This window comes from Gorilla gorilla, chromosome 15, assembly GCF_029281585.2.
Source record: "Gorilla gorilla gorilla isolate KB3781 chromosome 15, NHGRI_mGorGor1-v2.1_pri, whole genome shotgun sequence".
Lineage (NCBI taxonomy): Eukaryota > Metazoa > Chordata > Mammalia > Primates > Hominidae > Gorilla > Gorilla gorilla.
This window is the reverse complement of record NC_073239.2, coordinates 81,606,412-81,634,246: the sequence shown is the minus strand read 5'-3', so window position 1 is coordinate 81,634,246 and position 27,835 is coordinate 81,606,412. Positions and strand designations below refer to the sequence as shown.

The window sequence follows — 27,835 nt, the reverse complement described above, 5'->3', positions numbered from 1 at the left end:
CTGCTCCCTGCCTCCTCCCTCTGTGCTCCTCCTCTTTTCCCAACCCCTCACCATTGGCCTAAGTCCTCCCTGCACCCTGCCCTCCCAGACTTCTCCAGCTTACACAGCCAGAGCTCCCTCTGCCCATCTTAAGGGGCCTGGGATACGATTCTTCCTGTACTAGCACCGCTGTTCCCTCAAGCCCTGCCCCTCCAGAGCAGTGCACTTTCCCTGGGGAGTCTGTGGTCCCAGGCAGGAGACCCATGCCTTTTGCCCTGACACAGCCCCTCGTCAGGCCTTGTTTGGCTTCCCACATGTGTCTTGCCTGGGTTGTGCAATCCACTAATAGGTCAGATCATCTCCAGGGAGTCCTTGGGGTCAGTGGAAAGGAGGATAAGAAATTAACAGATGTGCAAATGGAAAATGAAGATGAGAAGGACGGGGAAGGTTCTCTTCCACAGGGAAGAGAACCAGTGTGCAAGGTAGGGCCCAGCAGCCCCTTGAGGGGGCACCGGCTCAGGATGGACCCAACATGCACACACCCTCAAATTACCTCCCCATCTGCCCTTGAGAGAAAGCACATCAGCCCAGGGCACAGAGATGGACAACCCTTCCCTGTCCTCAGAGATCAGGCCCCAGGCCCACATGTCACAGGCCCATGAGACCAGGGACATCCAGGGTTCCTCCCTAGGCCCTGAGGTGGGCCTCGCAGGCAGAACGTGGTGAGTGTCAGGCCCATTCACACACCTGTTCAGTGCGTAGATGTTTTCTATGTTCCCAAAGAGGGCGCTGACCTGTTCTGGCTTCAGCAGCCCAGGTGTGTCAATGATCTTCAAGAGGTAGTCCTGTGTGGAGGGAGGTGGTCAGAACCTAGCCCCCGGCACAACCCTGCCCACTACCTTCCCTAGCCACACCTTGTTTCAGCCCTGCTGTGACAGCACTTCACAGACATTGCCTACTGTGAGACAGTGTCCACCCCAATTCATGTTCACTTGGAACCCCAGAATGTGACTTTATTTGGAAATAAGGTCTTTGTGGATGCCATTAGTTAAGGATCTCAAGATGACTTCAGATAGGATTTAGGGTGGGCCCCAAATCCAGTGGCTGCTGTCCTTATAAGAGGAGAGGGAGGACACAGAGAGACACAAAGAAAAAGGTGATGGGAAGGTGCTGGGCTGCACCTCCAGGCCAACAATGTCAAAGACTCCCAGGACCCCAGAAGCTGGATGATAGGCATAGAACGCCTACTCCCTCAGAGGCTCTGGAGGGAGCCAACCCAGCCAACACCTTGATTTTTGGACTTCTGGCCTCCTGAACTGAGTGAGAATACATTTGCTGTTTTAAGCCACCCAGTGTGTGGTCATTTGTTAAGGCAGCCCTAGGAAACTAATCCACGCCCCGAGCCAGTGGGGCAGAGGGCTTCCTCAGTGGCAGCCACACAGCTGCCCTTCCGTGCCCTTCACCTACAAGGTAGGTGTCGCTTCCTCTTACAGAGGAGGAACCTGAGGCTCTGCACAGCCAGGAAACAACAGGGCAGGGGATGCATGGGGCCAGGCCCAGAGCCCATGTCTTCACTCCATTCAGTCTCTCTGGCACAGGCTCTCTAAAGCCATCTTCCCAGGCAAGCTGGGGATCCACCCTATCAACGATGCTCACTCCTGTCGGCCCAAGCTACTGATCTGGCCCAAGGTCCTAGGGAAGCCTGAGGGGTCAAGAGCTTTCACAGTGCAGTCAGCGAGGGTGGGAGACCCCAGTTCTCCAACTACTTTATGGGAAGCAGGTCTTTTGAGAGCTTCCCTCCCAGGGTGAAACAGGCTTCTGCTAGAATACTGTGCCGCAAGGCCTCCGACACGCACCTCCACGATGCTGCGCAGGTCCTGCACGTACATGCGCTCTGTCTCCACGATCTCCCGCACCACTCGGCCCAGGTAGCTGAGCTTGTGGTGCGCAGGCCCTGCCGCTGCCCGGCTGTTGAACGGGGAGAGGGGCCCCTTCACGTTCAACCAGCTGCTGGAGTTGTTGTTGCTGTTGGGGAGATGCCGGCTTCTCGGGGAGCCTGCCCCATTCTCGGCGGGAGCCTCGGAGCTGCTGGGCTCCTCCATGGCACTGCGACTGTCACAGGAGGAGCCCGACGAGGAGGTGGTAGAGGTCAGGCTCACCGGCCGCTCCTGGCTGCCATCCTGGTGGAGGGAGGTGGACACAGGCATCCTGGCATTGCTGCCTGGGGAGGGCACCCCAGGGAGATTCTGCAACAAGACAGACATATGAAGGGTCAACCTCTGAATGCCCACAGAAACAGAACAGAGGGACGGTTGCCAGGGGTGGGGGCAGGTGGGGTGGGAAGGTATTGTTTAGTGCGTCCAGAGTTCAGTTTTAGAAGATGAAAAGGTTCTGTGGATAGACAGTGATGACAGTTGCACAATGATATGAATGTACCTACTGTCACTGAACTGTACACTTAAAATGGTGAAGATGGTAAATTTTATGTTACGTGTATTTACATTTAACACAATTAACAAAACAAAACTGAATCCCAAGAAGGGCCCTGTTCTCAGACTCTATGAGCACTGATGATGGTGCCCAAGTCCACCTGCCAGCACAGTGGTCCAGGTACCCTCTAAGGAATTCACAGCCCAGCCCCGCTGCTGGGGCACAGTACTTAGTCCCTCAGAGCCTCAGCTCCTCACCTGTAAAATGAGGATGGATACAGCCTACCCCATGGCGGTGTCCTCCCAGATGAAGCCACCTGCTGTTCGTAAAGCTCTGAGCATGATGCCTGGCATAGGGTACGTGCTCCATACACCATCAATATGGTGATAATAATGGCAGTTGTGAAGAAGAACTTCCCAAGTGCCCCCCTGTCGGTGGCCTGTGCTGGGGTCACTGTACAGGGATGGGCAAAGATCTGGTTCTTACAATGTTAAGACAAGACACATAACAGGGGTAATATTCTCCCTAAGATTGCAAAACCTCAGGGGCACCGGCGGCTTCACCACAAACCTGAAACTTTCTGGATACTGACTGGCTGAGCCAGCATTATCCCCCGACTCCGCAGCCCCACCCCAGCACCTGGTACAGGCTGCCTCTGACTCATCCCAGGCCCCAGGAAATTCCCCAGGGCTAAGCCATCAGTGAGTCTCTGTAAGCTCCCCTTGGCACAGCTGGGCAGGGGCAGCAGAGAAAGCAGTAAACTGCACCCAGGTGAGGCAAACAGAGCCTCAGGTGGACTTTATTCCCAAAGCAGATGGTGTGGCTCACAGGCAGGCCCACCTGGAGCAGCTGGGGGACGGAAGGGTGGAGTGGCCAGACTACTTCAGGCTGCAGCCTTTGGGAAGGACAGGGACCCCCATGCAACACCCATGCCCACCCCATAGAGCTCACCAATGCCACTTTGCAGAGTACACATTTCATTGCTATTTCACAGGAAAACAGTAAGTTCCTGGGCATCCCTCTCACCCCTACTGACCCGAGTCTTCTACCCCTAGCTCTAGGGCTCAGAAGTGACTAGACCCCAGACATGACTGAAGGGCAGAGACTTGAGCTACAAGGAGAAGAATCTAGAAGCTGTCATTACTCTGGGAACCCTTGACACTGGCCCCTGGTTTTCTGTGCCTATGCCTCAACCTGGAAACCAACACCCCTGGGTCTCCGGCTTTTGCAAATGTTCTCTCTGCCTTGGCGTTATCTCATCCCCATCCACCCCATACGGTACCATCCCCCAACCTATGTAATTTACATCCAATCTTTAGGTCTCCAATTAGACATCGCCCCCTCCAGGAACCTTCCAATATCCCGCAAACCTGGGGAACTCTTTCTGTGTTCTCTTACTACCTCCCAGGTTTCTTCTACTGTAGCACTGGCCTGAGACAGTGTGACTAGTTTGAGACCCTCTGCCCTACACCATTAGTTACTAAAAAGCAGGGGTCTTAAGGGCCAATTTAACAAATGAACAACAAAGGTGAACAAATTGATGCTTTTACTGAGGTACAGATCAAGCGCCTCAAGACCTACTTAACACCTGCTGCTAACCTGGCCGGGATGCTCTGGAGCACAGCACTTTGTCACTGTGTCTCACTGGAGGGGGTCACCTCCAAGGAGCTCTGTATGAGCCTCTCAACTTGCAGATGGGGACTCAGTGGCAGCCCAGTGCAATGCCCAGAGGGCTAATTAGCAGGATCATTTTGGTAAAGCTCTTTGAGCTGCTCAGAAGAGAGCCCCCTGGGAATTGTAGGGTGGCTGCTTTTTCCTCCCTCCTCAAAAGGGCCTTTACAATTAATCAGCTATGCCTTTTACAGAACCAGCAGGCAGGGCAACACCATGTCATTCCAGCACTGACAGATAAAAACCCAAGCTCCACCCCAGCCCTTAACCCCCCAGCCCTGTGGCACTCTGATGTCCTTCAAAGTGCACTGCAGTCAGGCACCCCACCCACCCACCACCACCATCCCAGCAGGGAACAAAGGGGCAGGGATTTACAGCCTAAGACCTTTCCCAGATCACATCTGGGGTCAGTCAGCTTCTCTGGGGAAGCTAAATGGAAACGGCCCCACTCCCAAATGGATTTCACAGCCAGCCAGTTCACAGTCTTAAAGCAAAAGATTACTCACAGCCCCACCCCTACCCCAACACACACACCATTAGGGAGATTTGTCTCTAAAAGGGACCTTTTGAGGGTCCCTCTCTGGGGATCCCACTGCAAGAGGATAGCAACATAAGCACACTTCAAACCCAGAAACTAATATATCTTTTCTACTTAGAGAAGTTTTCTCTCTGATTGATCATAGGCTACCTGTCTGCAAACTAAGCTCATATCTCCTAAGGCTAAAACAAAGCATAACAGCCAACTGCTGAAATGCTCTGAGCGCTCTGTACATATTAAAGTGCCTAACCCCTTGCAACAACTCCAGAAGGTGGGTTCTTTTACTACCCTCATTTTATACATGCAGGTACTGAGGCCACAGAAGTAGTAAGTGGTAGAGCCTGGACTTGAACTCAGGCACTGAGGCTCCAGAGTTCATGCTCTCCTGCCCACTCCCTCCCTAATGGACTACACACCAGACAGGGCCACAAGCAAAGGATTGGTCACAGCCCTGGCTGCCATGGCTTTGCTTCAGCATAAGCTGCAGGGGACATATGAAGACCTGAAGGATTGGGGCTTATGACATGACACTCGGAAGGACTGAGTCAAGATTCCTTAGGGCAGTTTTTGGACCTGCTACTATGTGACCTTTGGCCATTCACTCTCCGGCTGGAACAATATGGTAAAATACAGATTCCCAGTCAAAGGATCACAGGTCATGGGTAAGCAGAAAGGAAGAGGGAGAAAGTATGAGGTCACCAGGATTGGACTATAAACTTCTTGGATGATGAGAGAAGCCCTGTAGTGACCAGGAGACCCACGATCACAAGGCTCTCTCTCTCCTGGGCAGGAGGACTTGCTGGAAAAGAGCCAAGAGCCCAAGAAAGGGAGAGCTGAAGAACAAACGAGGCACTCAGTACAAAGCAGGACACTAGTGCAGACTGTCAGGAGGCATCGTTTGATGGTGACGGATAAGAGGCATCGCTCTCAATCAGAGTGCATTTTGAGTGCACTGCACTCAGCTGGAGTGCATTCTGGCCCTAAGACACCGGATTGGAACCATTATGTATGTGTAGCTCAGACTCCCACAGAGACAGTTACAGTGCCTCCCCTGGTGCTCCCCGGGAGGGGCCAGCCTTTCCTTCCTACCTGAAGAGCACCACTCCATACTATAAGATTCCCCCAAGCCAGGATGAGAACTCAGGTCTTCAAACACATCTCGGAAGACCCTGTCTGCTAGGGAAGTAGGAGGCCAGAGAAGGAGGTGATGAGGCAGGCAGCAACCAAACCCTCAACAGGTACCCACGCCTACCCCATCCTACCACATATGGGTCTCCAGTTCTCTTAAGTATGCCCCAGCCATGACCTCTTCCATCTTGCGATATGAATCAATCAGTGAATCAGTCTTCTAGAAAACTCGCTTTCTCGGCCAGGCATGATGGCTCACGCCTGTAATCCCAGCACTGTGGGAGGCAGAGGCGGGCATATCACTTGAGGTCAGGAGTTTGAGACTGGCCAGGCCAATATGGTGAAACCCCGTCTCTACTAAAAATACAAAAATTAGCTGGGCATAGTGGCAGGTGCCTGTAATCCCAGCTACTCGGGGGGCTGAGGCAGAAGAATCACTTGAACCTGGAAGGCAGATGTTTCAGTGAGCTGAGATTACGCCACTGTACTCCAGCCTGGGTGACAGCATGAGACTCCATCTCAAAAAAAAAAGAAAAAAGAAAACTCTCTTTCTCAAGTCCTATACTTGTGAAACCTTCTTTGAGCAGGTCCCCAAAGACTTTTCTCTTTTTTTGAGGCAGGGTCTCCCTCTGTCACCCAGGCTGGAGTGCAGTGGTGCAATCACAGCTCATTGCAGCCTCGACCTCAAGCGATCCTCCTGCCTCAGCCTCCTAAAGTGCTGGGATTAACAGGTGTGAGCCACCACACCCAGCCAGGCTTTCTTTTTGATGGGCCTAAGCAGCAGCTCAGACATACACCTTTAAGGATCCAGGGGCAGAAGAGGGGGAGAGAGGGAGGTTTCTTTTCTTTTTCTTTAAATTTAAGCCTAAACTACACCCTTCCTCCACCCATACCTGCCCTCTGGAGGAGCTTCCCTGAATATTGCAGGTGCAGAGGCAGGCAGGCTGCAGCAGGCCCCTGGATTCCCAGCACAGCAGACTGGGGCCACATCCTTCCCCTCCCCACTACGCCTCAGCACCATGCCCCATTCTGACCCAACAGGAAAGAAAAAAGGCACACCCTCATAACCCACAACAGCCTCAGTGTTCTGTCCTCAGGTCTCCTGTCACTGAGGCAATGGGACCCTGCTCCTCCCCCATTCCACAGGATTACGGGGAGCCTTCTGGAACTGTGTGTCTCTGGTCTTGGGGAATGCCCAGGAGTCAGCCCACTCCCACTGGCTCTCCCTCCCAGGCCAGTGAGTTGAGGACAAGGCAGGAGAGGGGAAGAGGACACTTGGGGGTGAACCCTCTGGTGGGCACACCAGACTCCCCAGAAAACATTCTGGTTCAGAGGCTGATGTCATCATTTCATCCACTGCCCTTCACCCCACACTCAAGAATGAGAAGCCACACCGCACCACAGCTGCTTTGGAGCCAGGCAGAAAACGAGCAAGGAGGGTCCCCACGGGGCAGCTGCTCCAAAGGCCCCAGTCGGGGAGGAATCCACACGGCACCTGCACACAGGGAAAGTCCTCGTGGCCAGGCGCAGTGGTTCACGCCTGTAATCCCAGCACTTTGGGAGGCCGAGGTGGGCGGATCAGCTTTGGTCAGGAGTTTGAGACCAGCCTGACCAATATGAGGAAACCCCATCCCTACTAAAAATACAAAAATTAGCTGGGTGTGGCGGCATGCACCTGTAATCCCAGCTACTCGCGAGGCTGAGGCAGGAGAATTGCTTGAACCCAGGAGGTTGCAGTGAGCTGAGATCGCACCACTGCACTCCAGCCTAGGCAATGAGAGCGAAACTCCATCTCAAAAACAAAAAAAGAAAGGAAGAAAGAAAGTCCTCACTCAGGAACGGCGATGGCGCAGCCCTCCTGTGTGGCCTTCATCCCTCAACTACATCATCTGCTAAACATTCCAAGGGCTCTCAAAGCCAGGGTGGCCCAGCGGCTTTTGTCCTTCCCCCAAACAATCCCCAAGACGGCACTTTCGGAATCTCTTCAAAAAGGGTGCCAGAAGGAAGCAATAGAGAAAAGCTATAACTTTCCCAGAAAAAACAGTGTGGGAGCAATGTGAACTTCCAGAGAGAGATCTCTCTCAACTAAGATCTCAGCTAAGATGGTGAAATCCCTCGGCTGTGCTCTTACCCACAGCTCGGCACCACTCTGGGCCACCCGGCTCCCAAACTGTCCCCAGAGGCCCAGCTCTTGCCTGTGTGTTCCCACTGCTCCCTGCACCCTAGGGGCTCTCCTGGGGGAGGGGAGGACCCCCGCCTAGGGGACCCTTGCCCCCTTTCCCAGCAGTTTCCTCACTCTGACCCCTCCCATCCCTCCTGGAGATTCAGCAGCCCTGAGCACCGTAATAAAGCGTGAGAGAAGGCTCTCCAGGGAATGACTTTGTGTGCATGTGAGCAACGTGACTGCCTGCAGAGGCTGTGCCAACAGTGTGACCAAGGTTTCTGGGCCACCCAAACCCAGCCCAGCTGGTTCAAATTCATTTTCCCTCGGGAATGCATTTTCCCACCACCTAAGAGCAGCAGGGCCCATGTAGTCTGGCTGGGTCCCTTGCAGCAGGACCACAGCTGCCAGGAAGGAAAAGGATTGTGTGTTGCCAGAGGAGCCCTCCCACATGGACTCCAGGAGAAAGCCTGGGCCTGCAACTGAAGTCCAGAAAGTTCCCTCGGCCTGGCCTTGGAAGGAAAGGAAAGCCAGGCACCTAGCTCAGAGGGAGGGCTGTTCATCCACACTCCCCTGTCCCCACCTACCCAACATGTGCCCATGTTGTCTCCCAAACCTGGAATGTGTCCCCAGACCCTCTGCCTATACACATTTAGCAATCACCTCCTTCAGAAAGGCCTCCTCAACCATTTCCCAACATACACACTAGTGTAAGCTGAGTAACGCCCCCACCCAAGGATATCTACAGCCTGACCCTCAACCTATGAATGTCACCTTATATGGCAAAAGGGACATAGAAGGCAGATGTGATCAAATCAAGGATCTTAAGATGGAAGATTATCCTGGATTAGCCAGGTGGGCCTGATGTGATCATAAGGCTCCTCATAAGAGGAATCCGGCAGGAGTCAGGGTCAGACAGAAGTTTGACAATAAAAGCAGAGGGACAGAGAGAAGGGAACTGGAAGATGCTACACTGCTGGCTTTGAAGATGGAGGAAGGGGCCACAAGCCAAGGATACAGGCAGCCTGGGAAGCTAGGAAGGGCAAGGAAACAAATTCTGCCCTGGATCCTGCAGAAGGAACCCAGCCATGCAAACCTAGTCTGACTTCTTATCTCCAGAACTTTAAGACAACAAATGTGTGTTGATTTAAGCCACTAAGATTGCAGAATTTGTTACAGTGGCAATAGGGAAGTAATATACTCCTCTGAACTCGAAACACCCTATCACTTAAAGCATTGGTCTTGGGGCTTGATATGTACATGCATCTCTTCTGGACAATACAGTAAAACCCAGTGGGCTGGGCCTTCTTTCCCATACCTTCCCTTCAGCCCCAGAGAGCAAGGCACATTAGGTGTTCAATAAATGCCTGCTGGAAGGACTCTGAGATGGCGCAGGGATGAGCTCACCACTCACACAGTCAAGAGAAAGGTAAACAGTGGGTGAGGTCAAGACCAAAGCCAGTTCCTCCTAGCCTAATGAGTCTCCACATTAGTCACTGCCAGCAAGTTTCCGATCAACTAAGAAGCGCCAGGATTGATGACTGCTCATTCACCCCGGTAGTCCCATCCTACTTGGCCCCAGACAGGGAGCTAGAGTACGGCATAGCTGCCCCGCTGGGCTACATACTAGGTGACCAGCCACAAGAGACTGGGAGGAAGGGGAAAGTGGCCAAGTTTAGAAAAGGGGCTGTGATTATCTGGTCTCCCTGCAAATGTCCCAGGAAAAGCAATCTGCCAGGAAGTTTCATGTAAACATATGCTAAAGCCAAATGGGGGCAAGTATTGATTATTATAAATTGCTCTTGTTCACAGCCAGTGTAGAGGTAACTTGGCTGCCAGCACAACTTGTCACTATGCAATGTGTCCCAAAACCGGAAGAGCCAAAGAAAGCCCAAAAAGGTGTTACTAGAAATTACCCCCTGGAAATCACAGACAGATCCAAAGTTCCCAGAGGCCCCACCTCTCTCATCTTGAGGTCAAAAAGGTTCACAGGACCGCAGCTACTTACCAGCAAAGTTCAAGAACCCAGCCCTGCAAATTCGCCATCTTTCCGGCCTCATCCCCATTTCAGGGGCTGCTTGTTTTGAGGCCTCTAGGCTGGAGGGGGGTGGGTGGGTAGGAGGAAGCTGCATTTTACTACTGCCTCAGGTTCAAAGGCACTGGAGAATCTCAGTGGGAACCAAGTGGGTGTGGAGGGGCCCCCATTGGGTCCCTCTGCTTCCTCGGCAGAAAAGAGAATATGCACAGATGCAGTAGAGCCCACAGAGGTCAAATGCAGTAAACTCATCCACAGGCTGTGGAGTCAGGCAGACCCCCTTTGACTTCCAGGCCCTCCACTTTTCCTGGCTGTATGTGGCCTTGGGCAAGTCACTTCACCTCACCAAGCATCAAGTTCCTCATGAGGAAAATAGGCACAGTAATACTGCCAACCTGACTGGTTGTCTCCAGGGTTGAGATGATACAAGTAAGTAACCCATACATCTGACACACAGTAAGCCCACCGAGAATGGTGGTGGTGGTGATGATGATAACGGATAAATCACTTATCTGTTCTGCAAGCATCAAGACAATGAGATTTTTCTGCCTTGTACCTACCATGTTTGACCCACATCTCAAATTAATAATAATGATACAAGTTAAACTTGGTGAATCAGCATGACCTAACCTTCCCCCACCACCCATGTGTTTATCCATCTTCTATGATCTCAACATCCATATAGACCATGATCTTCTAAGGGCAGACAGACACACAGCAGTTCAGCTGGAAAGGAAAAGTAGTCTGACACCCATACCCAACAGGAGGTCAAGCCAAGAAATGAAGTATTAAGTGAGTCCGAATCCCGCAGCTATAGCAGATCCCAGAGGCGCATTCGTCTGGGATCCACATGGAGAGACGGCATGTACTACTGGGAGCTGGAGAGAAACAGGGCCAGGGGGCACCGCAGGCCTGAGCAAGAGCAGAAGTTAAGGCAACTTGAGAGAGCAAAAGCACAAATAAGTGATTAACAAAAACCATCCTTGACACTGGTCCCTGGGTTTTAAACCCATCTGCAGGGTAGACATCTGGGAGGGCCAGGGCATAAGACAAAACAGCAAGGTACTGGGAAAGGCTCTAGTGTGGACCCATTCCTAAGTCACGAGGAATATCAAAAAAAGGAAAAGCAGAAGAATGTGTATGAAAGAGCCCAGGGACTAGAGCCAGCACTCCTCCAAACTACCCTGGCTCTGCCTAGCCACTGTATGATCAGGAGCAAGTCAGCGGGCTCTTTGTGCCTCAATCTCTCTCTGATTTGAAGATAACCCTAGTAATCTTCCAACCTAAGCTGTTTACCAAGCACCTACTGTGCACAAAGACATCATGGCAGCCCTTCAGTTAGGACAAGTCACACACAGACCCCACTCTTCAGAGCTTATATGCTATAAGGCAAAACAAGACAAGGCATCTGTAAGAAAAGGAGGGAGAGAATCCAGGCATGAGCAGTATGGGAGTTCAAGACTGCCTCCAGTTTGGGAATTCATTCAACACTCCTGAACATGAATGCCAGGGCCTGGGGATATGACATGAAAAAGACATTGTCCCTGTCTTTGAAGAACTTGAACTTCAGAAGGAAAAATGGCCATATAAACAGAGTATTCACAAAACAATGCCTTGAGTCCTAGTACAAAAGCATGAATAAATAAACTGTGCTAACAGAAGGAGTAGCTAGTGCTACTTGGGGGACCAGGAAGCTTTCTAGGAGAAGGTGACATCTTAGCTGAGTCATAAATGATGAGTAAGCTTTGCCAGGTGAAGAGATCTGAGTGCATTTGCTGCCAAGAGAGCAGCCGAGTCCTGAGAGGACCCAGACCACCCCCACGCCCCGGGCATCTGGCAACAAGAGGCCAGGCCACAAGGCAGGCCAAGGACAGATGGAAGGAATCCACGTGGCTTTGTGGGAAAGGACAGATCCAAGACAGGTCTGGAAGAACAACTACCAAGACACGTGGAAATAGGGCTCCATGAGACGAGGTGTCAGAATGTGCCCTAAAAAGGTCCAAACCATGATATGGGCTGTGGCTGCAGTTGTCCCTAGAGCCAGGGAGTGTTCAAGAAGAATGCAGAAGCCCAGGAAGGTGCTGGCTATTCAGAGACAGCTTCAAGGAGGAGCGAGAGATCGAGGGAACATTAGCTAGAAAGAATGAGACCCATTCCAACCCTTGCAAAGGGGGAAGAAATGAGACCCAATATGAACGTCAAGAGATGAAACTACATTTAAATTAACTGCCTCTATAGGGGCAGGAAGAGAACACCTACTCTAGAAAACTGAGATGCCAGTTCTTAAATGGAAGAAATCTCTCAGTGGAATTTCAGGCCAGCAGCTCTCAACCGGGCTGGGGGAGGAGTTTGTGTGCATCTTACTACCCAAGGGTTTTTTCCTTCCCCCAGTTCTCACTTTCCCTTCCCAAGCCCATCAGAATGGTGGCTTGGAGGCAAGGCTGCCAGGGCAATTCCCTAAAACACAACTCCCTTCCCAATTCCAAGCACGAGCGTCCAAACCCAGAAAGTTATGTAGACAACCCTGGCCTTCCCCCTCTTCTTCGAAGGTGATACAGCAAGAGAAGAGCTCCAACACACCCCCTTTCTTTGCCCTGGGCTCTGACCTTGGGCTTGGTGCCTGACCCAGAGAAGTTAGGAAAGTGGATTTTCCAAAGCAGACCTTATGGACTCACACACACACACACACACACACACACACACACACACACGTGTAAATTCCCAAAGGCGGCCAGCCCTTCAGCCAGCAGGGCCGCACACACTTCCCCTATCCTACAGGGCCCAGGGGGCCCCTCTCTACCCATAGCTCCTTCCCCCATCCCCCACGTTCCCCGCTTCCCCCTACTAAGGGGCCTCACCAGAGACGCCTAAGAAACTCATCCAACCAGTTCCTGGGTAGAGGAGGGGCACTTCCTGCCTCAGCTGGGAGGGTACATGGACCAGAATTCAGACCGGTGGGGCAGTATTACCCAATCCCAATTCTGGGGTGCACACGTGTAGAGACACGGCCGAGGAAGCAGCGTCTACTCCTTGAAAAGTGAGGCCTTGATTTGCAGTCGATCTGCCCCGACCTCCACACTCCTGCTGCTCTGAACTATGAAGTGGTGGGTGCCAGCGTCGGGGTCCGCTGCCCACCAGGGAGGAGACAGGGCAGGGGAATAACCTCCTTTCAACTGCTCTACCAGCTGACGCTTGGTTTGATCCAAAACAACCACCCTCTGTGGATTCTGGGAAAAGGAAACATCAGGAAGAAGTGGGAGATTAACTCTGCTTTGTGTGTGTGTGTGTGTGTGTGTGTGTGTGTGTGTGTGTGTGTGTGTGTGTGTGTGTGTGTGTGAAAAGGAAACATCAGGAAGAAGTGGGAGATTAACTCTGCTTTGTGTGTGTGTGTGTGTGTGTGTGTGTGTGTGTGTGTGTAGGGCCCTACATGACCTTCTCCAACCACTCAACTCCAAACGTTCACGACATGAAGTCCCCCTGAAGTCCCCGGCAGAACCATTTACAGTTGCCTCCAAAAGGGCTGTCTTGCTGTGTCACCCAGACACATGACAGTCCACTAAGAAGAGCAGCTCACCTATGCCTGCTCCCTTTATGGTCCTCAGTGTCTAACCCACAAGGGAAAAACCTGCCTTTTACCCCAAAGCCTGTGATTGGCTGGGTTTCCCGGGGGAAGTCCGGCAAGGCTTAGAGGCCCGGAGTTGAAAGAGTCCCCATCCCACCCCATTCCCATCCCCTGGCCTGGCCCCAGCCGGGTACCTACCGCTTGCCTCAGGAGAGCTCCCATCCGGGCACCACGAGGGTGGCGAGGGGCCGGGCAGCCGCATTGTCCCCAGCACCGGCAGCCCAGCAGTTAACAGGCTTGGGGTGAGCAGCGAGCTGCCACCAACAGCCTCGGGAATTAAAGCGCCCGCCGCCTCCTGCAAAACTTCGTCAATAAATGTTCTATTCAGAACCAGTTCTGCGTGTGGGTCATACTTTCTGCATTTCTCTCATTCCTGATTGCTGGGGGGCCCTAGCCCAGGAAATGCAACTTCCCGACACAATTCTGCAGGTCCCCGCTGGGTAGGGACCCAGGCCACAGCCCTGGGAGGTGAGCGCCACAGGGCTGAGGACCTGCACAAACCTCCAGCAATTAAGCACAGGGGATACTAACTGCAGGAATCAAATACTGAAGACTTCAGAACAAAGCCAGATCATTCACCAGCACAACAATGCTCTGTTTATGCAGCACCTCCCCCACCCCAGGCCCTCGAGGCTGAAGGATAATTAACCCTTCCGCCCTCACAATAGTGGGGGCAGAGAGGAAAGGCAGGTGGCCATCCCTATTTTACAGGTCAGGAAACTGAGGCACAAGTGGCTCTCCAAATGCCTGGCTGAAATAACCTCAGCTAGCATTTATTCGAGTATACCAGACATAAGGCAAAACACATTCTCTATATAATCTCCTCACAACACTCTGGTACCCAGGGCCATACAGTCAGGGAAGTAGGGGAGCCAGGGTTTGCTGGAATCCACACTCCCTGTGCCTTTCACCATTCTCTCCACAACCTCCCACACGGCCCGAGAGACAAAGCCAAGAAGGCCATCTCTCACCCTACCTCATAGGAATGCTCTCATGCACTTTTTGCTTTTTTACAAGTAACACTTTTTGCTCACAACAAGTTCCTAGAGTATGGGGCAACCTCAGAAAGGAGCCAAATAGAGTCACCTGGGAATTCATAACTCACCTGTAGATGCCTCCAAAAACAGTACGTAACCAGCAGTAGACAACCCCAAGACACAGGCCTTCCTTCTCCACCCACACACTCTTGCAGTGGGGGTACCAACCTGCACAGGGTCTCAGTGAGTAGCAAGTATCCCAAGCTGTTTTCTCTGAGTGTTCTATTGCCTCAACTCAGTAACAACCTCCTAGAGGTAAGAACCAGGTCTTCCAGAGTTTTGTGCTTTTTTTTCCCCCAGGTCCTCTGGCACTCAAATCCCTACTTCTCATTTTGGCCACTGTGTAAAAACATGCCAGAAGGTGGAAGCACACAGGATGGATGGTATTTTGGGGGCCGTTGTGCTGGGAGAAAAAGGCATCCCCAGTGGGAGCACAGACAGTAAGTTTGGGAAGGGAAGGCCAAGCTGTTCACCTCCTCTCTGCTGCCTGGTCATACCCAGCCCAGAAGAAAGCTTCAGAATCATGGCTGGGATGACTTCCTGTGTGAAAAGAAGACTACTCAAATTCACTCACATGTATTGACAGTATAAACCACGTGCCACGTGCTAGGGACACAGCAGTGAATAAGACAAATCCTCGTTCTCATGGAGCTTACATTCCAGTAAGCAAGACGGCCACAAAAAGGTAGACAAATAACTAACACATTTTTGGAAAGTGTAAGTGCTATGAAAAAGATAGAGGAGGGAAAACAGAATACTCTGAGAGATGGGAATTTCCACTAGCTAAGGAGGCCTGGGAAGGCATTAAAGAGGTGACTCTAGAGCAGAGAGACCTGTATTGTAAGAAGCAGCCAAACATGTGAAGCTTTGGGGGATGAGCTTTCCAACAGTCTTTTCCTCTACCCTACCATAGCCATCCACTCACATGTCTCACATGCCCTAGACCTCATCATCACCAATAAGTGCACGCTTCCAAAACCTTGCTTTGAAGTATCCCATCCTCTGTAACCACTGAAGAGGAACCTGATACAGAAATTTCAAACCACACAAGGAAACAAACCATCATAAGGAAGGCAGAAAATGGAACAAACTGGCACTCAAAGAACTAGAAATTAAAGAATAGGTCTACAAAAGATGTTTAAAGATGAATAGTGTAAATGATTGGAAATATAAAAGAGATAAAAATCTTAATAAAAGAAGATGATAGTATAGGGGGTAAGGAACAGGCCAATTAGAAAAAGCAATACATGAAAATAAAATATTCAATATTGAAATTTAAAACCCAATAGTTAAATAGAAAATTAAACACAGCTAAAGAGAGAATTAGTTAAGTGAAAGATAAACTGAAGAAATCATCCTGAATTTAATTCGAACAAATAAGATAGGAAATATAAACATTAATAGACTTAGAGGTCCACAGAGAAAAAAAAGGAAATAGGGGAAGGTGCAAATTTCAAAGAGATAATGTATATGAAGTTTCTAGAACTAAGGATAGACTTTAGTCCTCAGATTGAAGGCACACACCAAGCTAAACTTCAAATAAGCCCACATTCAGACATATTGTATATAGTATATATGCAGAACACCAAAGACAAAAAATATCTTAAAGGATGATAAGGAAATGTCATGAACTATACGCCAATGAATTGGATAACTTTGTTGAAACAGCCAAATTTCTAGAAGGGCACAAACCACTGACAGATTTAGAAAGAAAAAGTCTAGGCCGGGCGCGGTGGCTCACGCCTGTAATCCCAGCACTTTGGGAGGCCGAGACGGGTGGATCACGAGGTCAGGAGATCGAGACCATCCTGGCTAACACGGTGAAACCCCGTCTCTACTAAAAATACAAAAATTAGCCGGGCATGGTGGCGCGCGCCTGTAGTCCCAGCTACGCGGGAGGCTGAGGCAGGAGAATAGCGTGAACCCGGGAGGCGGAGCTTGCAGTGAGTCGAGATCGCACCACTGCACTCCAGCCTGGGCGACAGAGCGAAACTCCGTCTCAAAAAAAAAAAAAAAAAAGTCTAAACAAGAGATTAAATTAGTAACTTTAAAACTTCCAATAAAGAAAAGCCCAGGACTAGACGGCTTCCCTAGTGAAGTCTACCAAACATTTAAAGAATAATTCATATCAACTCTTCACAAACTCTCACCCCACAAAAAAACAGCAGGAAATACTTCCCAACTCATTCTGTGAGGCCAGTATTACCCTGCTATCAGGACCAGACAAGATATCAGAAAAAAGAAACCTACAATCCCACATTCCTTATGAATATAGACACAAAAATCCTCAACAAAATACTAACAAATTGAATCTAGCAACCATAACCATACATTATGACCAAGTGGGATTTATCCCAGAGATGCAAGATTAGGTTAACATCTAAAAATTAATTAAAATAATTCAGGTTGATAATAGGATAAAGTGTAAAAATCACCTGATCACTTCAATACACCCAGAAAAAAATTTTGACAAAATCCAACACTCTTCTATGATAAAAACGCTCAACAATCTAGGAAAAGAAGAGAATATCCCCAACCTTACACAGAACATCCATGAAAAACCCACAGGTACATCATAATCAATGGAGAAAGACAATGCTTTTTCACTAAGATTAGTAAGAAGACAAGGATACCCAGTCTTGCCACTATATTCGATATTGGAGTTCCAGCGAGGGCAATTAGACAAGAAAAAGAAATAGAAGAGATCTGGGTTGAAAAGGAAGAAATAAAACAATCTCTATTCATAGATAACATGAACTTGTATATGGAAAATCCTAAATAATCTACCGCAAAACTATTAGAACCAATAAAAGTGTTCAGCAATGTACCAGAATACAAGATCAAAACACAAAAATCTATTTTATTCCTGTACACTAGCAATGAGCAATCATAAAATGGAATTAAGACTCCTATTTATAATAGCAGCAAAAAGAATAAAATACTTAGGAATATATTTAACGAAAGAAGTGTAAGACTTGTATGCTGAAAACCACAAAACACTGTTGAAAGAAATTAAAGAAGACCTAAAAGACATTCCTTGTTCATGGAATGGAACATTTAACATTGTTAATATGGCAATACTCAACAAACCCAATCTAAAGATGCAATACAATCTCTATCAAAATATAGTTGATTTTTTTTTTTTGCAGATATTGACAAGCTGATCCTAAAATTCACATGGAAAAGCAAGGGACCCAGAATACCCAAAACAACCTTGAAAAAGAACCAAGTTGGGGGGCTCATACATCCTGATTTCAAAACTTACTACAAAGCTATAGTTATCAAGACTATATGGTACCGGTGTAAGGGCAGACATATAGATCAATGAAAGAGAATTGAGATTACAGAAATAAAACAACATATTTATTGGCAACTGATTTTCAACAAGGGTGCCAAGACAATTCAATAGAGAAAGAATAGTCTTTTCAACAAAAGGTGCTAGATCTTCACATGCAAAAGAATGGATCTGGACACCTATTTCAAGCCATATACAAAAAAGTCAAAATGGGTCATAGACCTAAATGTAAGAGCTAAAACTATCAAACTCTTAGAAGAAAAGATAGGAGTAAATCTTTATGAACCTGAGTGAGCAATGGTTTCTTAGGTGTAACACCAAAAGCACTAGCAACTAAAGAAAAAATAAATTGTACTTCATCATCAAAATTTTAAACTTTTGTGTTTCACAGCACACTACCAAGAAAGTGAAAAGACAAATCACAGAATGGGAAAAAATATCTGTAAATCGTATACTTGACAATGAACTTGTATCCAGAATATATAAAGAACTCTTGGCTGGGCACGGTGGCTCACACCTCTAATTCCAGCACTTTGGGAGGCCAAGGCAGGCGGATCACAAGGTCAGGAGATCGAGACCATCCTGGCTAACAAGGTGAAACCCTGTCTGTACTAAAAATACAAAAATTAGCCGGACGTGGTGGTCGGTGCCTGTAGTCCCAGCTACTCGGGAGGCTGAGGCAGGAGAATGGCATGAACCCAGGAGGCGGAGCTTGCAGTGAGCCGAGATCATGCCACTGCACTCCAGCCTGGGCAACAGAGTGAGACTCCGTCTCAAAAAAAAAAAAAAAAAAAAAAGAGGCATTCTTGTTTCAACTGAGGCAAACACCCTTTGGGATAACTGGCAATCTGCTTGGGTGGAGCCGAATTAAGATTGGACTCATCCAGGCTCTACTGTAACACAGTCAAACCTTGGCCAGCTGGAACCTCTGTAGAGAGAGGGCATCCAAAAAGCAGCATTTGCAAGAGCATGCAGAGTTTCAAAACAGTGTGGGGTAGGGCTAAGAGCGGGCTCCAAAAGTTCAAACCCCATCCCTGCCAAGTATTAGCTGAGCGATACTGAGCAAGTTACCCAACTCGTGGGGACTTGGTTTCCTCATCTGGGGTGGGTGAAGTGGGTAAACCACCTACTTGGTCTTGTTTAAAGGATTAGTGATATTATTATCTAAGTATCAACACTTAAAATTTTAGCCAACCTGACTGGGAATCTTTTAAAAATCCGTTACACACTTCCCTGCCTTCCTAAACAGAGTCAAGGGAACATAATTTAACCTTTTCTTGATGACTCTGGGTCACAATTACCAGCAAAGCATAAATTATCAAACTGATGATCCCCAGACACCCAAGGTGTGCCAAGTCATTCCCTCCACACCCCCTCCCTCCAAAAAAAAAAGATCCCCCGCACTTCTGCTAGCACTTGCTTTTCCTGGAGTTTTTATCTCAGTCTGCTCTCACTGCCAACTCTGCACTGTAGTCATTTTTCCCCTCTATGCTTGTTTCTTTATCCTCTTTCCTTTTATTTTTTTAATTTCTTTTGAGACGGAGTTCTGCTCTTGTCGCCCAGGCTGGAGTGCAATGGCGCAATCTCGGCTCACTGCAACCTCCACGTCCTGAGTTCAAGTGATTCTCCTGCCTCAGCCTCCCGAGTAGCTGGGATTACGGGTGCCCGCCACCATGCCCAGCTAATTTTTGTTATCTTTAATAGAGACGGGGTTTCACCATGCTGGCCAAGCTGGTCTCAAACTCCCGACCTCAGGTGATCCACCGGCATCAGCCTCTCAAAGTGTTGAGATTACAGGCGTGAGCCACTGCGCCCGGCCTTTATCCTCTTTCATTTGCTGCTTCTTCCCAGCTTGAACATAGCATGACATAGCTTATATGTAGAAGTTAAACAGGGTCTGAGAAGACTGGTATGAAGAAAAATGTAGGACCTTGAGTCCTTGACCTTCTTGGCTACATGCAAATAAGCAAGGGTGCTGGGTGGCTGAGTTCCAAATAAGAATTTAGGGTAGGAGAGGTGTTATTGGATATTATGGAACATATTATGGGAAGAACTATATCCAACGCTATAAATACACCCTGCTGTCCACTTTGGGGCCAACTTGCATGGGAGCAAAATGTGTAGCAAGCTTTGGAAGACAGGTCCCAATGACTGTAGGTCTCCTTCTCACATGCTGCAGGAATACAGGGCTTCCTGTCCCACTGTCAGAACAGATGACTACAGGTTAACTTCTTAGAATCTTATGGACATTCTTTGTCAGGAACAGAACATTCATAGTGTGAGCATTTCCTTAATTCCTAAGGTCTCGTCACACAGTAGGGTTTTACTTACTTGTTCGACAAATACTTATTGGAATCCTACTGTACAACAGGCACTGGGGATATAGCAATGAACTGAAGGAATAGAAGCTATATGAGAATACTGGTTCCTTTCTAATACTACACACACACACACACACACAGTCTCACAGCCTAGGAAGTAAAGGATGTGAGTTTTTAAGAGCTTCCGGCACCTGTAGAAACCATCTCTCCTTTTGGGACCCTGTTCCCAAGGTAAAATCGACTTCATTCCTCCTGCATCTTTCCCGTCCAGTCCCAGCTTCGATTCTGGCAATAATCAGATCAATTTCTAGGACCCTCAAACTGTGTTTCACAGAAGGCTGCATGCACAGCTACCACTGTGCCCACGAGAACCCTATTTGGGTTGTGTTCAGCCCAAGTCTGCTCAGCGTGAAAGAGAGTGCAAGTCCTTAAAAATCCATTCCTTGAGCTTACATAGGGCTCCCTCCCCAAAGGCCAGCCGCCAGAACTGTATAAAGCCCTCTTCTCCCTAGTGCTTGCATTCCCAGATGGCAACAGCCCACCTAGGGCTGGACTCCACCCTAACACTACCTTCTTCTCCCTAATCCCATGGAACAAAAGCTGTAGCAAATGAGACCACAAGCCCAGATTACTCTAAGGGTGGGACCACGGCCAAAGCCCATCACTCCCTGTTGATCACACTTTGTACCATTCTCAATGCTGTCTGGGCACAAAGATGAGTCCAGCACCATTCCTGTCCCCAGATAGCAACCCAGTTAGCATGGCCAACCTTCATCCCCAGGCAGCTGACAGACAGAGGGGCTACCAGCAGCTCTAGATGGGCACCCTGCTGATCAGTTTAGTCCACCTTGTCCAGTTTTCTTTCTCCTGACTCCAGGTCACCCAACACTAACATGCTTGGGGCTGTTCAGGGCCCTCTTTGCAACTTCCTCTGATATCAGATCATCTAGCTTTTACCCGTCTCCAGGCACCAACTGGCAGTCCCAGGAAGTTCCTTCATCACAGGGCCTGCCTGGCTGCCGAGTGTGCAGCGACATACGTGGGGGGTGGGGCAGGGGGGGTGGAACTGGCCATGACCACTTCCCTAGGCCTCATCCTCCACTGCCCATCCCTCACTTCCTGAACTAGGGCAGGGTCTCCAGGAAGCCACTCACCACAAACTTTGACAGCGGTACTTTAGATTAAACCCCTCCCTTTGTAGGCCCGTGGTTCCAGCAGAGAGGGGCGGAGACTCAGCAGATCAGCTGGGTAGAAGCGGCTAGGAGTTAGGCAGCCGACCCTGAGTTCTCACTGCGTCTGTCACTCTGTTACTTTAAATTCTGGTCCATGGCGAACCCTTATTCAAAGTCTTCCGAGCCATCTCGAAGCCTCCACCAGAATCCTCCTGCCACCCTTCTGGGCTTTCCTAGGACAGCTCCACCCACCATCTGCCCCCTCCCTCACTTTCCCTACCCCTTGTCCCCGCCCCACTCCGCTTCCGACCTCCAGGCATAATTTACCTACGGGAGGCTGGGGGAGGGGTGGACCGCCTTCCCAGCTGTGAGGCAGAGTCGGGAGGTCAGGGAGAAGGTGTGATTCATTGAGTCTGGCTGGAAGCAGGGGGAATTCCAGAGCAAGAGGGGGGTGGTCAGGGCTGCCCCTGTCATCCTATCTGTAGGATGGGGGTGGGCATAGGACATACCTGGGAGTCCCACATCCTCAGCCATCTGCAATCTAGGGTAGGGCAGGAAAGCCTCCCTAACCAGAAAGTTTTTGCCAAGGTTTTCTATTTTCCCCTCCCTCTAATTCCCCACTCCTGCCCAATATCTAAAATGAAAAGCTTTGCACCTACAGTCCTTAGCAATGACATTAAATATCTCATGCTACCCCTGCAGAATTTGGTTGGAGAAATAATTTATCGAACCTCTCTATAGTCTTTGCTAAGCATTCAACATATGTTATCTCACTGTACATTGCCATGATGCCGCATGTGGTAAGTATGATGACTAACTCCACGTTAGGTGAGAAACACAGCTCAAAGGAATTTAGCACCACATCAAAGCCCACAGGGCTGGTGAGCTGTCAAGCCAGGGATTTGAAACCAAGGTGTGTCCAACTCCAAACTCTGTTCCTCGATGCCACAGTGGGATGAACTGGGCTTCAAGTCAGAAAAGGCAGAGATGAAGAAAAATACCACCTTCAGGCATCACCTCAAAAGTACCTTCCTCCTGGAAGCCTCCCTGGCCACCCTATCTAAACTGTCACCTCACCCCTTCCATGACAATTCACACCTACCTTCCCTATCATATTTTTTATTTCTGTTTATCACTAACACACTTGCTATTTCAATCTTGTTTATTGTCACTTCTGCTAAAGTCAGCTCCACTGGGTCAATAATTATTGTATATTTTCTTCACTGCTGTGTCTTCTGCATCTGGCATTCATACATAGTAGGTGCTAACCCCTTAACTATTAAATGAATGAATAGAGTACTTTAAAATAGAGCTAAGGGGCATGAGTACTGGGGGGAAAAGGTGATCCGTCCATTCAGCAGAAGAAAGGAGAGATGAGAAAAGATGGTGTGGGAATCTGGCCAGAGGTGAGTTGGGGGGCCCAGATGAGCTTGACAAGAGGAAATGAGGATCTGCCAGGTCCGCTGGGGGCTCCAGTAGCCCCTTCCTCCTGGCAGTTGTGATTTCCAGCTACCAGGGCCCCCGCTGGAGGGCTTCTGCTGGGGAGGGAGGATGGAGCAGGGCGGGTTTGCAGCCACGGAACAAAGGCCTGTGGACTTGCAGCTGGCCAGAGAGGCGGGACAGAGCAGTGGCCTGGGCCAGAGGGGCGGCCTGAGATGGGGGAGGGGGCACAGATGAGGAGATGAAGACAGCTCTCAGTGCAGCTGCAAAAGCAACACCCTCCCAGAGTCCCTGCAACCCCCAACACAACAGAGAATAGCCAGAGGGCTACACGTTTAACCCTCCAAGGCCAGGGCGGCCTGGGCTTGTGGCAGCACCCCTGGCTTACAGCTGGAGCCTTCACAAGGTTCTGGGAGCTGGGAGAAGAGAACGGGCAAGGCATACCTCTGCAACAGAGGTGCCTTCCCCCTCCAGCCCTGGTCATCCCGCAGGCCGTGGCCTTTGGCCTCTTCCAGCGTAAACAGTGACCGTGGGATAGCTGCGGATTTGGTAAGGCAAATGTTTACTCTGGGGCTGAGATATTAAGACCAGGGTGTTTTAAACATCCAACAATGGCTCCTGGTATCTAACGTCTCCTTGTGGCACACACGTGGGACATAGCCAGCAAATTGTAAAACCCTTGGGAGACTCCCTCCCGAGCCACTGTGAGCCCTTTAGTTTTAACAGGAGTTTATGGAGCACTTTCCACAAATGAGGCTTCCTTTGATTCTCACCACAGCTCCTATGAGGAAGAGCAGGCAAGTAATCCCACTTTATTTATGTGGAAACTGAGTCAGAAAAGATAAGTGAATTGGCCAGATCATGTTGGAGAAAACACAGATCAGACAATGAGGACATCTGACCTCTGGTTTCTACTTGGCCAATAGGGTCCAAGGCTGAAATCACCTCACCCCTCTGGGCTCTGCTGCCTTCCCGAGTAAATGAAGTAGGCTAATCCAAGGGGCCCCCCAGCCCAAGTGACTCGCAGTCTTCAACTCTATCAATCTTCCATGCTATGCAGAAGAGCCAGGTCTAAAACTCAGGCATAAACCCGTGCTGGACTATCAGGCCAGTGCTCTTTCCACTTCCCCTGCCATGCCACTTCTAATAAAAGGCAGTAGAAAAGCCCCCAAAGCAGCTCTTCAACAAATCACTCCCTCAGCAGCTAGGACTTGGCCTCTGGGTACCTCTTCCCCCAGCTTCCTGCCCCATCCCCAGGGCAAGTTACCCAGGGAGCTAATGGGTTGTCCCATCTTCCAGGAAGGGAGTGGAGAACAGCAGGTGTCGAAAGAAGTGAGGCCATTGCATCCAGGGGGCCAGCCCGGAACCACAGGGGAGAGATGAATAACAGAGAGATAAATGTACACTTTTGGTTCTCACTCCCTAGTTTCCTCCTGGGGAACAGCTGGGGTTTAATCACTCAGGATCCCATCCTTGTCCAACAAAGGATAGCCCGGAAAGCCACACTGCTGAAGGCGAGGTGGCCGATGTGCTCAACGGGGAGGCCCTCCCCCGCTCCGGACTGTCATTGCCCTCCCTGCTTATTATTTCTTGAGCAAGGGCCATGTGACTGGGCTGCATGCAGAGGCACGGCTGGGGAGACTCTGGGAACCCCCAGTCCAGGGTTCCCCGTAAGGTGAACGCAGTGTGGGTCTCCTGCTGGGGCCCCCAGAGCAGGGGACAGGCACCTACATATGCCAACAGATTAGCGAGTGACCTCGAGGATCAAACTCTTTCGCGGCCTCTAACAACACCCTCCCCAAAAGCCACACCTCTCCAGCCTCCAACCATTCCATTTTCCCCTCCGTTCTTCCTTTTGTGTTCCAAAGGCGCCCCGAAGAGTCAAAGTAGCTATTTAACGCCTTAAAAATTTAAGCTTGCACACCTTATACTGGCTTTCCAAACCAAAGGGCTGGGTGTAGGGGTGCGAAGAACCAAACCGACTTCAGGAGTGGACGAGGCCGAGGCAGCTGGTGGCCGGGCTTTCCGCTCCCCGCTTCTGGCCCCCACTCTCCTCCCTGCCGGACAGGTAGCCGAGATTCCCAACAGCGAGCACTGTGCGGCGCCAACCCGGAACAGGCTGCAGGCGCCTCCGGGGCTGGCAGGAGCCGAGGCTCGGGTCCTCGCGCAGAAGGGTCCACCCGCCAGGCCCACAGCTCCAGCCAAACACCAGCCCTCGGGCGCGCGCGGCCTCGCGGGCTTCCTGGATTTCAAACTGAGCCTCTCTGGAGCCGCCCGGCGCATTTGCCCCTTTTGTTTCCGGAGTGGAGGGAAAAAAAGACAGAAAAAGTCTCCCCATACGACCCTCCTGCGCTCGCGCACTCTGCGGCAGGGTGGCCCGGGCAGCAGCCAACACAGTCCCAGGCCCTCCTCGGTCGCCCCGGTCCTCACCCCGCAGGGGGCTGGCACGGGGGCCGCGAAGGGACTGGGGCCCCAGCGTGACTGCCCGCACCGCCGCTCAGCCGAATGCAGGGAGATAAGAGGGGAGAGAGGAGAATCAGGGGACACTCACCGAGCGGTAGCCGTCCCGCGGGCTCGGGACGCGCACGGCGTGCGGGGCTGCCCAGGTGCTGCCGCGACGCGGGCGCGAGTTTGAAAGTCGCTCTCGGAAGGGGCCGAGGCCGCCGGCCGCTCCGGCCCACCGCCAGCCCCTCAGCCGACCCGGACTCGGCCAGCTGCAAGCGCGGACCCCGGAGACCCCAGGCAGCGCGCGGCTTGCCAGCGCCCGGCAGGAAGTCGAGCGGAGCCGGAGCTGCAGCGTGAGGGCAGGAGGGAGCGAGGGAGCGAGGGAGCGAGGGAGCGAGGGAGCGAGGGAGCGAGGGAGCGAGAGAGCGAGGGAGGGGCGGGCCAGGAATTTTTCCTGTGGGTGGAGACTCCAGCCCGCGGCTGCAGTCCAGCAATTGGCGGCTCTGCGGGGGCCGGGGGAACCTTCGCGGCGCGGCGAGCCAGAGTCGGGGTAAGGCTGTGGCGGCGGCGAGGCCTGGGCGCGGTTAACGATTAACGCCCGCAGGGTGATGAGCGCGCACCCCCGGGCAGCCTAGATGCTCTAGGATACCAAGACGCACGTGGTGGGGTCACCCTGGTGTCACAGACCTGCTATCACCGCCTCCCGAGACAGCATGGACTGCCAGAACGTACCCCTTGTATGGACAGGGAACACCGGGCCCTGCGAAGGGGGCTGAGGGCTTTCCCAAGTGAGTGACCAGCTGGGATCGGATCTGGGGGTCCTAATCCTACCAGAGCCTGCCGTGTCCGCTTTTCCAAGTCAGAAAGGCATGTCTTGAATTCCTCACCATAACTCGGTCCCTGTGACGCTTTACAGTGGTAAATGCAGACCTCTGAGAAGCTGACGGGAAAGAGATAAAGGAGACAACGTGAAGGCAACTCCACAAGGAACTGTTAAATAGGAAAAATAAAACACACAAACCTGGATGATAGAGGACCCCGTTTTTATAAAACAGAACCGTTTGTCTTTATGTTTCTGTATATGACCGTGTATGCATGGAAAGGTACACACCTGGAAACTGGGGGGCAAGGGGTGAGGATGGGGGACAGAGACATTCAATACATTTTGAGCAAGAACATAAATCCAAAAACCCATAATAATTCATCAGTAAAGATCCTGAAGAACAACAAGCCCGGAGGAGGGAAGCCCAGAGTGGGGCTCCGGAAGAGGAACAACGCCCACTGGTTAGACGCTATCACTAGTTCCTTGGGAGGAGGAATAGGACGCTGATATCAGAACCACGGGGTATATTTGTTATCCAGGTGTACAGCAAACGATTTCTAGAGGTATCATTTAAAACAAAACAAGCGCCCGCCCCAAAATGCTGCTCTGGGCAAATGCAAGCTCCAGGTGATCTACTGGGAGGGGAGAGGCGGGGCAGGCGCGGAAGGAAATGGCTTTCAGGTGACTTTGAAACTGGATCCTGGCGGAGGGTGGGGTGAAGGCAGCGTCCCGGCTCCTGCCTGCGGAGGAAGCGGTAGGCGCTCGGTCTGGTAGGCCCAGAAAGCGGGGCCCACATTCCTTAGGGAGGGAGGGTGTGTTGGAGGCTTGCAGAGCCCCAGACTCGCGGACCGTGAAGGTGAGAGCAGAGATTGCAGAAGAGGGGCTCGGAAATAGATCAACTTAGTTGGGGCTCCGCTAGACCCCGCCGGCCAGGGGAGAAGTGACAAGTCCCCCTTCTGGCCTTCCAGGACTTGCGCTCACCCCTTCCAACCTCAGGCTTTCACCTTTTTTTGTTTCTGCTTTCTTATCTGATCACCCGAATCTTACGAATGCCTTCCGGTCCGCTTCAAATTCCAGCTTCTAAAGAAGCCCCCTGACTTAACTAAGCTACTTGTGAGCGACCCTTCACTCCTTAGCCAGGACACGTTACAGTGTTAGTGGCAGTCATAACTGTCCTTTAGTGAATGCTTACCATGCAGAGGGCTTGTGCTACACTCTTAACAAACTGTGTCCCTGGATCCTCACAGCCACCTTGTGAGGTAGGAGATATCCTAATCCCCATCTTACAGACAGAACACTGAGGCTTAGGGGCAAGGAGCAACTTGGCAAAGATTACACAACCAGCAAAAGCAGTGTCGGGCAAGTGCCTAGATGGGTGTGTGCTTACTATGAGTGTGCTTACTATGTATTAGCCATTCTTCTAAGTGCTTTACAAAAACAATTGCAGTAACAGAAAAGGAAACTGAGGCAAAGTCACACAGCTAGTGGGTGGTAGACCTGGAAGTCATAACAGGGAATTCTGCTCTTCACCATCACTGCTTCCAGTTTCTTTCTGACACTTGTTATGCCCAATTCACTTGATTATAATATATTGTTTCTATTAATAATTGTCTTAATTTATATCACCTACTTCCTAAAAAGATTGTAATCTCCCTATGGTAGAAGTCATATAGGAAGCACTCAGTAAAACAATGCTGAATTCAGCTGAAACAATCTAAAGAGTTTGTGAGAAATCGCA

At 50.6% G+C, this 27,835-nt stretch overlaps 1 protein-coding gene across 9 annotated transcripts in view; it reads right to left on the bottom strand.

The window, feature by feature from the left end:
* Window positions 1-25,494, bottom strand: part of PLEKHG3 (pleckstrin homology and RhoGEF domain containing G3) — a 39,998-nt gene extending 14,504 nt beyond the window's left edge. For 4 of the 9 annotated variants that reach the window (XM_055362065.2, XM_055362069.2, XM_019009878.4 and 1 more), the window contains exons 1-3: window positions 25,381-25,494; window positions 1,836-2,225; window positions 727-824 (exon numbers count right to left, since the gene is read on the bottom strand). In XM_055362065.2, coding sequence (XP_055218040.2) covers window positions 727-824; window positions 1,836-2,186 — 449 coding nt within the window. In that variant the 5' untranslated portion in view covers window positions 2,187-2,225; window positions 25,381-25,494. Of the gene's footprint in view, window positions 1-726; window positions 825-1,835; window positions 2,226-13,702; window positions 14,507-21,371; window positions 21,605-24,753; window positions 25,005-25,380 lie in introns of those variants that run through there. The other 5 variants (XM_055362066.2, XM_063697908.1, XM_055362064.2 and 2 more) reach the window with 5 other exon arrangements.
* Between the last annotated feature and the right edge of the window lie 2,341 nt (window positions 25,495-27,835).